At 33.5% G+C, this 15,926-nt stretch overlaps 2 protein-coding genes across 2 annotated transcripts; both read right to left on the reverse strand.

The window, feature by feature from the left end:
* Window positions 1-42: 42 nt before the first annotated feature.
* TVAGG3_0477200 (BAP31/BAP29 transmembrane domain-containing protein family) lies at window positions 43-505 on the reverse strand (the record flags this gene model as incomplete). Its single annotated transcript, XM_001298592.2, has 1 exon — window positions 89-502. The coding sequence occupies one exon, from the start codon at window positions 500-502 to the stop codon at window positions 89-91; it is 414 nt and encodes a 137-aa protein (XP_001298593.1).
* Window positions 506-12,554: 12,049 nt separating this feature from the next.
* Window positions 12,555-14,805, reverse strand: TVAGG3_0477210 (uncharacterized protein; the record flags this gene model as incomplete). The annotated part of the gene is made up of 1 exon (XM_001330058.1): window positions 13,396-14,364. One exon carries the CDS (start codon window positions 14,362-14,364, stop codon window positions 13,396-13,398), a length of 969 nt encoding a protein of 322 aa, XP_001330093.1.
* Window positions 14,806-15,926: the final 1,121 nt, after the last annotated feature.

A 15,926-nucleotide genomic window follows, 5' to 3' on the forward strand; every position in this document is an offset into this window, starting at 1 on the left:
CAAATGAAAATTATGAAAAAAAAAGGAAAATATGAAAAAAGTAAAATGAAAACAAAAGATTATTTACATGAAACATTGGCTGGTAATCTTAATCATGATGCTCGTTTTGCGATTCTCTGATTTGGCGAACAAGATTTTTGTATCTTTTTGCCATTGAATGTGATTGCCAAATAAAAATGAGCAATCCAAGCTGTATGGAGAGGCCAATGAGAACAATGTACAAGTTTCTTTGGTTTCTGAATAAATTGGCAGATCTACGGCTAAATTCAGCGCCATTGCCTTCCATATCTTTCTTATGCATGCTTTCGTGTTTCATGGAGCTGAATTCTTGGATAATTAGAAAAACATAGATTCCGGCGCTGCAAAATAGAAATGCTCTGAATCTGTATAAAAGTTTGGATAATTTTGTGATCCATGAATTTTTAAGAGGAAGAGCATATAATAGCATAAGAACGCCACCTACTGTGGAAAGAAAGAGGGATAATACCCAAAAAATATTCATGAAAATGTCACTTTTTATCAATGAATAGTAAACTTGAATTGAAATCTCTTTATAGTATATAATTCTATCATGCATCAACCTACTTCAAATAATTTTGTCCAAAAATTGTGAAATTTAAATGAATTTGGATTCGATTAAAATCAATAAACATATAATCGGTAGTAGAGCATGTGTGTATGATATTATCATCTCATAATCAATATATAATATTTACTGATTATTGTATGAAAACGATATTTCATTCAAGGTGAAATACCCTCAATTTTTGACTTTTGCAACTTTTTCATGACCCCCTACCCAGGTATCTAAAATACCATTTATCGCCTGAAAAGCACCCTTAATTTATGCCAATTGACAAAATAAAGATATGTTTAGAATGCTGATATGATGGAGAATCATGCTGCATCATTATTGGCCAGCAATATATAATATTTAAGAAATCTACGAGATTATCTGATTTCATGAAACTCAATGTATACTAAGTTTCAGACTTTGAAATTTTAACATGTTGATATGGGTACATAGGGTTTATGATTGCAGTCATTTATTTAAAAAATTACAAAAATGAATTAATATGATGTGAGTAACAATGGTAATAAACGCTTAATTACTAATATATTATTTCTTGGTAGGAATGAAATGTTTTGGTGACATTTATAGAAGTTAAGCTGAGAATCAAAAATGCAAAAATTATTTTAAATATTACAAGCATTATTTGATGTCATTGAGTTTAGAGTCGTGTAGATATATGAGTACAATATGTTATTGATGTATATATGCAATAATTGTGAAAATGAAATGTGAATCTCAAGATGAGTTGCATGTTACTGCGCTATAATTTGTATTCAACACGTACATAACATTACTAAATGTATTTTAAGATAATACAAAAAATTAAGCTTGCAAAAAGATATCGAAATGTAATTTTCATTAGATTCAAAGTTCTGAATAGATTTTGATTTTATCTATTGATGAGTTTGTCAAACCTCTATAATAATAGAATGTAGAACTAATTAAATATAATTAATAAAAAAATACAAATTTAAGTGATATTATAAGAGATATATATGATGTTACCAATATGATATGATATTGGAGAACTGATAGAATTGTGATGTGAGACTAAATATGATTTTATTATGAATAGGAGAATAATATTAGAAGAATTTCTTGAATTTAATATATCTGAATATGTAATTCGGCATATATTCTATATATATATTGGTAGGTTAACTAGAAATAAGAAGATGAAAGATTGTTAATGAATAATATGAGATTAAGCGAAAATATATTGTTCTAATAGATGAGTGTTGAGATCCAATATATATGAAGAGGGATATGTGAGAGGAAATATGTATATTTAATAAAATAAGCGATGAGAGAAAAAATAACAAAGATTTATATGAAATTTTGAGTATTGAAAAAGCTCGATTGGTGATTTTATGTCTGTTAAAGGAATAGATATTCTAGGAGAAAGATAAATTGAATTAAAGAAGAATAAAAAAATTGATTAAGATTGATAAAAATATTGAATTGTATGACAATGGAAAGAAGGAATAAATTGGTGTTGGTATGACGGTATCATTTCGGGAGACATTGCCTCTGCATGTCTCCCAGAATGGAACAATGTTCCGCATTGATAACTTGAACGCGGAAGTTTGACCGACAAGAGTGTATTGTGCACTCCTGTCGGTCGCAGTGTCTCATTCTGGGAGACATTGCCTCTGCATGTCTCCCAGAATGGAACAATGTTCCGCATTGATAACTTGAACGCGGAAGTTTGACCGACAAGAGTGTATTGTGCACTCCTGTCGGTCGCAGTGTCTCATTCTGGGAGACATTGCCTCTGCATGTCTCCCAGAATGGAACAATGTTCCGCATTGATAACTTGAACGCGGAAGTTTGACCGACAAGAGTGTATTGTGCACTCCTGTCGGTCGCAGTGTCTCATTCTGGGAGACATTGCCTCTGCATGTCTCCCAGAATGGAACAATGTTCCGCATTGATAACTTGAACGCGGAAGTTTGACCGACAAGAGTGTATTGTGCACTCCTGTCGGTCGCAGTGTCTCATTCTGGGAGACATTGCCTCTGCATGTCTCCCAGAATGGAACAATGTTCCGCATTGATAACTTGAACGCGGAAGTTTGACCGACAAGAGTGTATTGTGCACTCCTGTCGGTCGCAGTGTCTCATTCTGGGAGACATTGCCTCTGCATGTCTCCCAGAATGGAACAATGTTCCGCATTGATAACTTGAACGCGGAAGTTTGACCGACAAGAGTGTATTGTGCACTCCTGTCGGTCGCAGTGTCTCATTCTGGGAGACATTGCCTCTGCATGTCTCCCAGAATGGAACAATGTTCCGCATTGATAACTTGAACGCGGAAGTTTGACCGACAAGAGTGTATTGTGCACTCCTGTCGGTCGCAGTGTCTCATTCTGGGAGACATTGCCTCTGCATGTCTCCCAGAATGGAACAATGTTCCGCATTGATAACTTGAACGCGGAAGTTTGACCGACAAGAGTGCATTATCCAATCTTTTTTGTCATATACCTCAACCCACAAAGACAAAACCTTACATAAAATAGGTAAACTTTGGTTTTCACTTAATAATGTTTATTTTTAATTTTTTGTTCTTTATATAACTTTTTCTTCTACTAAACTATTTTACAGACTCTACTGAGCTATCCTCACATATATACCTGTGACAATAACACATATATACTCCCTTCATATTCTGATCTCATGACATATTACAGCACAAACTATAATTATACAACATACCTCATAAAGTCTGATTTTACCCCTATCTAAGCGTTCAAAACCTATTTTCCCCGCGTAATCTGATTCTTCTGGCTCTGCTGATTCGATTTCTGCTGTCAGATCGTGAAAATATGCATCACACAATGAGATAAACACAAAATACACAACTTAATATTTTCCTTAAAATTGTCAATTCCTCGATCTTGACATATTTATTATTTCCTCCGTTTTCCCTCACAAATATATTTAATTTTCTGAATAAGACGTATAATAAAATGAATATCTTAAAAACTAAAATACAAAATTAATGTTGGGTAATGACTAGATATAGTATGCACTTTTGAATTCATACATTTTTTGAAAAAATTGTATTTTCAAAAAAAGATGTTGTTTCAGTATGAACTTGAAGAGAAATTTTAAGGAAAATATTAAGTTGTGTATTTTGTGTTTATCTCATTGTGTGATGCATATTTTCACGATCTGACAGCAGAAATCGAATCAGCAGAGCCAGAAGAATCAGATTACGCGGGAAAATAGGTTTTGAACGCTTAGATAGGGGTAAAATCAGACTTTATGAGGTATGTTGTATAATTATAGTTTGTGCTGTAATATGTCATGAGATCAGAATATGAAGGGAGTATATATGTGTTATTGTCACAGGTATATATGTGAGGATAGCTCAGTAGAGTCTGTAAAATAGTTTAGTAGAAGAAAAAGTTATATAAAGAACAAAAAATTAAAAATAAACATTATTAAGTGAAAACCAAAGTTTACCTATTTTATGTAAGGTTTTGTCTTTGTGGGTTGAGGTATATGACAAAAAAGATTGGATAATGCACTCTTGTCGGTCAAACTTCCGCGTTCAAGTTATCAATGCGGAACATTGTTCCATTCTGGGAGACATGCAGAGGCAATGTCTCCCAGAATGAGACACTGCGACCGACAGGAGTGCACAATACACTCTTGTCGGTCAAACTTCCGCGTTCAAGTTATCAATGCGGAACATTGTTCCATTCTGGGAGACATGCAGAGGCAATGTCTCCCAGAATGAGACACTGCGACCGACAGGAGTGCACAATACACTCTTGTCGGTCAAACTTCCGCGTTCAAGTTATCAATGCGGAACATTGTTCCATTCTGGGAGACATGCAGAGGCAATGTCTCCCAGAATGAGACACTGCGACCGACAGGAGTGCACAATACACTCTTGTCGGTCAAACTTCCGCGTTCAAGTTATCAATGCGGAACATTGTTCCATTCTGGGAGACATGCAGAGGCAATGTCTCCCAGAATGAGACACTGCGACCGACAGGAGTGCACAATACACTCTTGTCGGTCAAACTTCCGCGTTCAAGTTATCAATGCGGAACATTGTTCCATTCTGGGAGACATGCAGAGGCAATGTCTCCCAGAATGAGACACTGCGACCGACAGGAGTGCACAATACACTCTTGTCGGTCAAACTTCCGCGTTCAAGTTATCAATGCGGAACATTGTTCCATTCTGGGAGACATGCAGAGGCAATGTCTCCCAGAATGAGACACTGCGACCGACAGGAGTGCACAATACACTCTTGTCGGTCAAACTTCCGCGTTCAAGTTATCAATGCGGAACATTGTTCCATTCTGGGAGACATGCAGAGGCAATGTCTCCCAGAATGAGACACTGCGACCGACAGGAGTGCACAATACACTCTTGTCGGTCAAACTTCCGCGTTCAAGTTATCAATGCGGAACATTGTTCCATTCTGGGAGACATGCAGAGGCAATGTCTCCCAGAATGAGACACTGCGACCGACAGGAGTGCACAATACACTCTTGTCGGTCAAACTTCCGCGTTCAAGTTATCAATGCGGAACATTGTTCCATTCTGGGAGACATGCAGAGGCAATGTCTCCCAGAATGAGACACTGCGACCGACAGGAGTGCACAATACACTCTTGTCGGTCAAACTTCCGCGTTCAAGTTATCAATGCGGAACATTGTTCCATTCTGGGAGACATGCAGAGGCAATGTCTCCCAGAATGAGACACTGCGACCGACAGGAGTGCACAATACACTCTTGTCGGTCAAACTTCCGCGTTCAAGTTATCAATGCGGAACATTGTTCCATTCTGGGAGACATGCAGAGGCAATGTCTCCCAGAATGAGACACTGCGACCGACAGGAGTGCACAATACACTCTTGTCGGTCAAACTTCCGCGTTCAAGTTATCAATGCGGAACATTGTTCCATTCTGGGAGACATGCAGAGGCAATGTCTCCCAGAATGAGACACTGCGACCGACAGGAGTGCACAATACACTCTTGTCGGTCAAACTTCCGCGTTCAAGTTATCAATGCGGAACATTGTTCCATTCTGGGAGACATGCAGAGGCAATGTCTCCCAGAATGAGACACTGCGACCGACAGGAGTGCACAATACACTCTTGTCGGTCAAACTTCCGCGTTCAAGTTATCAATGCGGAACATTGTTCCATTCTGGGAGACATGCAGAGGCAATGTCTCCCAGAATGAGACACTGCGACCGACAGGAGTGCACAATACACTCTTGTCGGTCAAACTTCCGCGTTCAAGTTATCAATGCGGAACATTGTTCCATTCTGGGAGACATGCAGAGGCAATGTCTCCCAGAATGAGACACTGCGACCGACAGGAGTGCACAATACACTCTTGTCGGTCAAACTTCCGCGTTCAAGTTATCAATGCGGAACATTGTTCCATTCTGGGAGACATGCAGAGGCAATGTCTCCCAGAATGAGACACTGCGACCGACAGGAGTGCACAATACACTCTTGTCGGTCAAACTTCCGCGTTCAAGTTATCAATGCGGAACATTGTTCCATTCTGGGAGACATGCAGAGGCAATGTCTCCCAGAATGAGACACTGCGACCGACAGGAGTGCACAATACACTCTTGTCGGTCAAACTTCCGCGTTCAAGTTATCAATGCGGAACATTGTTCCATTCTGGGAGACATGCAGAGGCAATGTCTCCCAGAATGAGACACTGCGACCGACAGGAGTGCACAATACACTCTTGTCGGTCAAACTTCCGCGTTCAAGTTATCAATGCGGAACATTGTTCCATTCTGGGAGACATGCAGAGGCAATGTCTCCCAGAATGAGACACTGCGACCGACAGGAGTGCACAATACACTCTTGTCGGTCAAACTTCCGCGTTCAAGTTATCAATGCGGAACATTGTTCCATTCTGGGAGACATGCAGAGGCAATGTCTCCCAGAATGAGACACTGCGACCGACAGGAGTGCACAATACACTCTTGTCGGTCAAACTTCCGCGTTCAAGTTATCAATGCGGAACATTGTTCCATTCTGGGAGACATGCAGAGGCAATGTCTCCCAGAATGAGACACTGCGACCGACAGGAGTGCACAATACACTCTTGTCGGTCAAACTTCCGCGTTCAAGTTATCAATGCGGAACATTGTTCCATTCTGGGAGACATGCAGAGGCAATGTCTCCCAGAATGAGACACTGCGACCGACAGGAGTGCACAATACACTCTTGTCGGTCAAACTTCCGCGTTCAAGTTATCAATGCGGAACATTGTTCCATTCTGGGAGACATGCAGAGGCAATGTCTCCCAGAATGAGACACTGCGACCGACAGGAGTGCACAATACACTCTTGTCGGTCAAACTTCCGCGTTCAAGTTATCAATGCGGAACATTGTTCCATTCTGGGAGACATGCAGAGGCAATGTCTCCCAGAATGAGACACTGCGACCGACAGGAGTGCACAATACACTCTTGTCGGTCAAACTTCCGCGTTCAAGTTATCAATGCGGAACAGTGTCTCATTCGAGGAGCCTCGAAAAGAACCTCACATCGACTCTCTCTTTCCGGCATCTTTACCGCATAGAAAGCTGCTCGTTCGCAACTTTGTGTGCAATCTAAGAGATGATTGCGGTAAAGATGCCGGGAAGATTGATGCTGCAGCCCCAGGCCGCACTCAGATTTCATCCCGCTACACAATTGTTCATCCAACAACTGTCATAGAGGTTGAAATTTTCGACCAGAAGTGAAACATATCATTTTTAAGACTGCGGCGCGCAAGCAAGTTTGAACCTTTCAAGGTGATCAGTCCTTTACTCATTTCAAGACCTCTTGTTGCCTGATAAAACGATACTTCCTTCCTTGTGGGCCATTGAAAACCGCCCAAACCGTCACAACTTGCTTCCTAAATTTTATTTGCGGAGTAATTATCATGCATATTTTATCGGATAATAATATCAAAGCTAAATTTCATATTATTTTTTAAAGATATGCATTTTCTGTCTAAATTTATTTTTTCTGTTTCCAATTCACGGAATAATATTCTTACAAGCATATACATAGCTAATATATATCATTTTAATAATAATAAAACCAAAATGATGTATTCTTCATATAGTTATTTAAAATTCGTTAACTAGAATTGTATTCAGAACGAGGCAAAGTTAGGAGATACATAAAAACCAATAACTTGATAAGTGATACCTTTTTTCCTGATATATCTATATGTGTTAATGTCAAACACGATTTGGAAAAATTAATTCTTTAAATCGGCTTATGAATAAGACCAACATCAAAGACATGGCTAATAAATTAATAAATCAATGTTTAATTACCGATTCATGCATTTTTTTCAAAATTTCAAATTTCAAATTTTTGTTTCTCCAAAATATTAATTGTTTCCACTAGATTAACAAATAAACAATAAATTGGAATAATGTAATGCCCAATCATTTATTTTAAATTTTAGATTTAAAACAATATTTTTCTCCATATTATTATAACATGAATCGCTATGATATAAGAAATATATTTTCAATATTGAAATTGAAAAATTCTAAAATTTTTGAAATTCAATTTGAGTGTGATGATCGATAACATATATTTTTTAATTAAAATATTGTGTCACTATCATATAAATATACTATTTCTAAATTAAAAATAGAAAAAAAAGTACTATTTAATGATGAAATTGCAAATAATATCAATATATATATTCATGCTGATATATTTTGGGAACAGATTGTCAATCACATAAATAGGATTGTGTTAGTTTGTCATGAATATAAAACAAATTTTCGAGCTAATTGAGCGAATTTAAATCACAAACACTTATATTTTCTATTACAAGGTATATTTGTAATATAAAACCAGTAAATAGCTTTCTCTAACTTTTACCAGCTTAGATGATAGCAAATTAGATACGAATTTCATGACCCCTCACCAAATTCCACTAAAACATATACAAATAAAAGTACTAAGTGGGTATCATCTAACCCTAGAATTATAGCTCCTAGGACTCATCCTAGATGGTAGTTCTGGAAAAACACCTGGTTTTTGGAGTTGCAAAAGTTAAAAATTGAGGGTATATGATTAAATTTGTTTCATTTCATACTAAATATAAGGTGGCCGATTCTGGTGGAAAAGTGCTGGGAAACGTTCCCCGAGGTAATAAAATCTGGTTTTTATGGTAATAAATTTTTTTCATTTTTTCATTTTCAAAATATTTTTGGAGAAGAAAAAGTTGTTTCCCAGATGATTTGATAATGGATTATGTTTCTACTATTCATATTGGAGCATACTATCCTGTATTCATCCAATTCCCATATCTTCTGGTATCACCACATCTGTGATTCTTTCACCAGATTTTCCTCTCAATTTTTTTACAAAATCTCTCAATTTCTTTACAAAAGTTCTCAATTTTCACCATACCTCATCCAAAATCTGGGGAAAAACATACGTGTTCCTCATATACTTGGGATACACCGAACTTCTCGGGCAATGGATCATCATATGATATCAATGCGAATTTCACAGTAATAATGATTTTCCATCAGATTCAGTATCCTGTGATTGAATGGGAAAGATTTGAACAAATAGTCCACAATGAATCTAATGTAATTCTTGGTATACAGCATAAACACTTAAGATCAATTGTTTACCTTCAGATATTTTAAACCCAGATTCGAAAAAAACTCATCAACTTACCTTTATACAAAGAATTTCATCCATATTTTAAATATTATGCATGTTCTATCATTACCAAAGGTTTAAATTAATTGATTTAGAGCAAACTTTTTTTTATTATTAGTAAATTTACTTCGCTAACTGCATATATCATTTTTTTGTTACTTCAAACAAAACTGTACTTACAGATTTAAAAAATTAAGCAAATCAAATTATATTTAAATTTCAATATTTGAATAATACCACTTTAATTAAATAACTTAGGTGATTTTTCAAAATAATACTGATTCCAAAACTTTAATATCTTAATAAAATGAAATTTGATCCACTTTAAAAAACTGTAAAATTTGAAGTGTAAAATTGGTAGATAATGTATAAATTATTAAACTAATTGTTTTATAAAGTTATTAAATTATTTGAATAAAATTTCGAAATACCAAGAGGAAATCAATGAATAAAGAAAAAAAACAGAAAGAGAAGGAGAAAATAAAAGGAAAAAGGAGGAAAGGAAAGAAAAAGGAAAAATAATATAGGGCATATTTCATAAATGGCGACATTAACTTTGTGATGTTCATGGCCGGAGGCGGCGACGCGCCCGAAGGGCTAGCGCTGCCGCCGGAGGCCCGATTTTTTTACAAGATTATTTTTTCCCCACTGGCTTTTCCCAGATTTTGGCTTTATCAACCAGAAACGACCACCTTACTAAATAGATTAGAGTAATAGTGTGTATCATTATAATATCATTTATTAAAAATTCGACAGCTTTTTCTTGTCTTTGACACCTTTTTCCCGAAACTGCAGTATGAATGAATTCATAAAGGAGATTCGGAATATCTTAATGGTGCAAAATTATCACACAGACGATTCAGTTGCAATGTATAATGAATTGATTGAAAATACCCCAAATTCTTTATCATATATCCTTAATTTTCTCATTCAATACCCAGATGATATGCTTTTCTCCATTATTTTCCCTACTTTAGTGCGAAATATAGGCAAATTCTCCGTGCTTGATCAAAAATCCATTGCAGATTTACTGTTACAGTTATATTTTTCAAGAAACACACCAGAAATATCATGTATGAAACTATACTGTTCTATATGTCTTCTATTTGATTACAGAACTGAAAATCTTTTTGAAATTTTTCTTAATTATTTCGAATCTTCTCTCGAAAACAACATATTACTTGCATCATATGCATTAAAATACATTTTTAAAATCCTTGCATCACAATTATCTGATGATGAATTATTACAAACATTTATTTCCGTGTTTAATGTGATTCACAGTCATTTTTCTAGTGTTTTTGATAGCCATACATCTTGCATAGTCATTACCAACTTTTATAAAACAATGATTCATCATTTTCAACAATCAATTTTCTTAATAATTCAAACTGATTTTATAGAACTTTCATCTCAATTAATACAACATATATTAGCATCTCAAGATTGTATTTCCGAGGATCTATTTATCAAACTCTATTATTACATGTTTAAATTTCTAGATTCAAGTATTAGTATTACAAATATAGAATTAATGAATGTAATGAATCCATTTATCAGTAATATTCTCTCTGTTTCAGAAAATATATTTAAGATTCTTCCATTTCGTTCAATATCAAAATATTTTTTACAAATCATTCAAAACATGATTCAAATAATAGATATTACAGAATATTTTACTACTTTAGTTAACATTTCTTTGATGACTTTGGCTTTATCTGAAGAAGAAATAAGTTATATTGATGAAAATCCTTCAATGTTTTATGATATCGCATTTGAGAATAATGATTCATATTTTTCAGAAAGAAATGTATCATTACAGTTTATTTCTTTATTATTTTCAATGAATCAAAATTTATTTTTAATATCTCTTGGAGAAATTGACAATGAAGCCAAACTAAGAGCTATAGCAGAGATTGCTGGAAATGGAGAATGTTCTTCTGAAGTTAAAACCAAAATTAGGGAATTAATAATTCAATTATTCAGTGAAAATCATGATGTTTTAATAGAATCAAACATTTTATATTTATGTTCTCAGTCATTATGGTTTTTAGATGATGATTTATCTCTTGAAATTCTATCAAATATTGGAAATCTCTTAGATACTGATTCTGATAACGAATTACTTTATTTACTTGGATGTAATATGATAAGATCTAGCTTGAAAACTAATATTTACAGAGAAAATACAGAACTTCTTAATAATTTACTTAATATCATTTTAAATTCAAGCAATTTTGGATCAATTATCTCCATTTCAACTATTTCTACATGTTTTGAATTTTATCCACAAGTAATAAGTAATTTCTGCAATGAATTTATTGCATTTTTGATTGAAATTATTAATGAAAGGTTAGAAATTAACAAAGAGCTTGCAGAAGTTAATTCAAATGAAGATATAAGTAATTCTAAGCTGGCAAGGAATGTTATTCGCATGCTTATGCCATGTATTTCTAATTTTTATTCTGAAATTGATTTTTCTCCAATTCTTGACTGCGTTTCTAACTTTTGTTCTCTGGATTATGTTGAGTCTTTTACTGAGTTCTGTCATATATTCAACTTCATTGCTAGAAAACAGCTTGATTGCGAAGAATTTGTCAATGATTTATTTGAAAACTTTGTTATTTCTGAGAAAAATTCATATAACATTGTTGTTGAGTCAATAATGAGTTATCATTTGACACAATTATATACAAATCCTGCGAGATTTTCTGAAATGTTTTCAAATAAGATTGTTTATTTGTGTATTTTAGTAGATAACTGCAAAAATGTATTTGATGAGTATTATACACCTCTTGAGAACTGTCTGCAACTTATGTTTATTGCCAGATTGATCTATTTGAAAGTCATAAGTGATGAAGATCTTTTTTATTTCACGGAAAAATCAATTTTGGCATTTGAAAATGAGCCAGAATATATAGGAAAAATAGGTAAAGATAGAGTATCAAGACATGGACTTTTTGATTTGATTGCGTGCTTGATTATATCTGGATTCGAAATTGATATTTCATCAATTATAGGAAAATGGTGTCAATTCTCATTAACTGATGAATTTTCAACTGAATATGAGAAGACAATCCAAAGATGTGCTATTTCTAAGTACCTACAATCGCACAATGATGAATCTCTCGCTGAAGGTCTTCAATTGATGTCTTTACAACCAATTGAAAGAGAAGAATTCATAATTGAAGTTCAAAAGATTCAGCAATTTCAGTGCTTAGTTGATATACAACAATTGCAGTCAGAACTTGCTTAATTTTAATATAAAATGTTTGAAATTTATCATGATTTTATTTAATTAACTGTTTTTGACATTTTTAAGAACAAAACACTCTAATTTTAGACTATACAACACATGTTATTCTGCTTATGCCAATATATTTGTTCAAATTATCAAGAAATACCACTTTCAATAAATATAAGCTGCGGGAGTTAATTTATTAGGCATTAAACATTATTATATCGGTCACTAAATTTCCAAATGAAGCAGTTTTTCATTGATTCAAGCACAATAAAAATTTGAATTATTTTTTCTAAAGATAACTGTGAATTTTCAAGGAATTTTTATAAGATGATAGCTATGAAACTTTTTTTGAAATGTATATCTTCTTACTGCATTTCCTCTCAAGAAATATTACTAGGTTACTCAGAATAATGAAAAGTTTAGGAATCTTTGATTATTTAAAGATGTCTGATTGTGAGTCTTTGATTAAGTCAGTGTCACTCGCAATTTTTGTTTTAAGATACATGTAAATGATTGGGATAAAGAAGTTACGCCATTTTACTCCTTTGGTTTTGCGAGTGATTGATATTGAGTTGACAATGTTCATAATCTACTCTATTGAGCTGAATCATCGAAGAATTGTGACGGTGCTGATCAGCTATTGCACTATTCATCATATTATGATATCTAATTCTCAAGTCATTCAATATGTTGAGAACTTTAAATATGTATGATGGGATGGAAAAATCTCAGTTTATACTTCACATTTTCTGAAACTCTTTCAATTCATAAATAAGTTCTTTTTAAAAATGTTTCCTATTATAAGCATTCAACACTTTGCTGCAAATCTAATATTATCAATCATTAAGGAGATGTCAGAAAGTTGTAGGAGCATCATAAATAACTAAAAAATAAAATTTTATGAAATAAATTCTGTTGAAGCTTCGGTAAAGTTTAAAAAATATGAAATTTTAAACGTGAATGCTTTGGCATCGATGATACAATTTTCTTTTGTAATATTGGTAAATGTAATAGTTCCAATACCAGTTGTTGATTGTGTTTCGATGCATGAATCAGTAATAGTCAATTTGTAATCTGAGTATTCAATATAAAACATCCATTTTGCAGTGTTTTTGAAAAATACGCAGTGATCAATATTGGTATTGTATTTACAACTAAATAGAACTTGGTTACTGTTTGTTCCGCATTTATTTCCAATAACATTGCAATAAGAAACTGTTTGTATCAAAGAAGTTTCATCATTATAAACAGTAAATCTAAGAGACTGACTTCTAGATTGTTTATTTCCTATGAATGTGGTGAAATTACAATTTCTTGATTCTCCCCAAAGGATGCTACGAATTGATGAATATTCATTGCATATATTATTAGAGATATTATTATTCTGGATGCATATATCTCCATAATCAATATCTAATGTCAAGCTTCCTTTTCCTTCGCTTTCTCCGCAATTTGAAACTGAACTATCAATAAAGTAGTTTTTATTTAAATCTGCTGGTTTCACTGTATGTATAAAAGCCATGTAGCTGTTTGTTGATATTGATGCATAATAACCTGTTCGTTTTTGTACAATCTGTCCTGCACTTTGGCAGTTATAGTAAACAGATCCGCCTTCCAAAGTGGATTTGCAGTGATTGAATGTGGAATCTTCAAGTAATGTGCAGATTTCGTTGGATCTTTCGATATAAATTGCGCCTTTTTCAGTGCAAGATTCAAAATTGCAAAGATAAACGTAGTAACTAGATGAGCTTGATGTATCAGAGAAAGCAGCTCCATTCTGAGTTTGGGTAACTTTATTTTTGCTGCCAAAGTATTCAGACCAACTGAATTTTCTTGCATTTTTCAAAATGAAATTGAATTGGTACATGTTTTAATGGCTGCATCAATTTATTGAGTAGATAATAAAGCAGAATTAATTCCACTTGTACATTGCTGAGAGTCAATCTTATTTGTCCTGGTGAAATTAATTCTGTTTTGAATCAAAAATAAATAAAGCTCATAAAAAGTGACGTTTTTGAAGGAAAAAGCCGATATTCTGATCAATATTCAAAATATGTTTCACATTTTTTCTGAGAAGCTGCAAGCTGATAAAAAGTGTGAATACATATTTTAATAGGTTCTAATACTTTTTTCGGGCTTATTTTATAAGCCCGTAAAAAGTGTCAAGCCTATTATCATATCACCTGTATTTATTATTCATAATGATTCTATTCTTTAATATCTACATCTCCAACTTGAATATCCAATGAAAAATTTTCTTTTTCTTCGTTCATTTTTTAGTGTGATCCCACAAAATGGATTGATTAATCAAGAAACAGCATTCATATCTATTATATCAAACAAAGAACTTATCAAATTTACTCAAATTTCTATGAAATTGAAAAATTCCAAAAGGATGTGAGTCCTTCATGTTTTTATTCAGAGAAATAGCTTATTTTTTTATCTTAATACTGGTTTCTCGTAGAAAGAAAAACAATTGAGTTGGAAATCGAAATTATGTAAAAAGAGAAAAAAATATTAATCAGATCTTTTAGAATAATAAAACAAGTTTACGATGTAACCAAAGTAATTTGTATTGACAACTTTTCTATAAACAAAGTTTAGATAGGTTATTATTAAGGCCTTGTAATTCTCAACCAATGTATTTTTCTTTGAATTGGATGTATTTTGAGGTATTTTATTGTTCAGAAGGAATTACAAATTGATTATTGTTTCGAAATACAGTTTTAATTTGATTTAAAAACTGATCTCTTGTTTGCTCAGATCCTGAATCACTAAAAAAGGCGTTAATTCCATCTTGTAGATCTAAATTGTTTTGAGTGCAATATTTTTCAAATTCAGACGCAAAACGTTCGAATGCACCTTGAAAATTGGGATCTGTACTATAACATGCTTGCAGTTGCTGAAATAGCTCATCTTCATTTAATGTTTCCCACCTACTTGTGTTAGACTGCATCAAAAAATTTTTGATGGAAAAAAAGTATTGAATTTTTTAATTTTTTTAACAATTCGCTTTGTGATCTTTGTTTCCAGTCTTGTGCTTTTGCCGCACTTAAAAAAGCTTCTGAAGCTTATGTCGTTGGCCTCTTCAAGGATACCAATCTTTGAGCTATCAATGTTAACATTGTTATGATCATGGAGCGTGATGGTCAGCTCACTCAGCGAATCAGAGGTGAACACATCATAATTCAATTGTTATTCGTTTGTTCACTTAATGTATTCATATAAAAAACTCAATGGTCTTAATTACTTAATATTTAATCATTTTTGTTTTTAAAAAGGAGATTTCAATATATTATGTATCTATAGGCGATTACGAATATTCTAATTAGTGAAGAATAGATTATAGAATTCCTTTTAAAAGGAATGAAGAAAGATTGATCCCGAAAAAGTTCATTAAAGCGCAAGAACATAGCATTTTTAAAAAAT

The sequence above is a fragment of the Trichomonas vaginalis genome, chromosome II (genome assembly GCF_026262505.1).
Source record: "Trichomonas vaginalis G3 chromosome II, whole genome shotgun sequence".
NCBI lineage: Eukaryota > Parabasalia > Trichomonadida > Trichomonadidae > Trichomonas > Trichomonas vaginalis.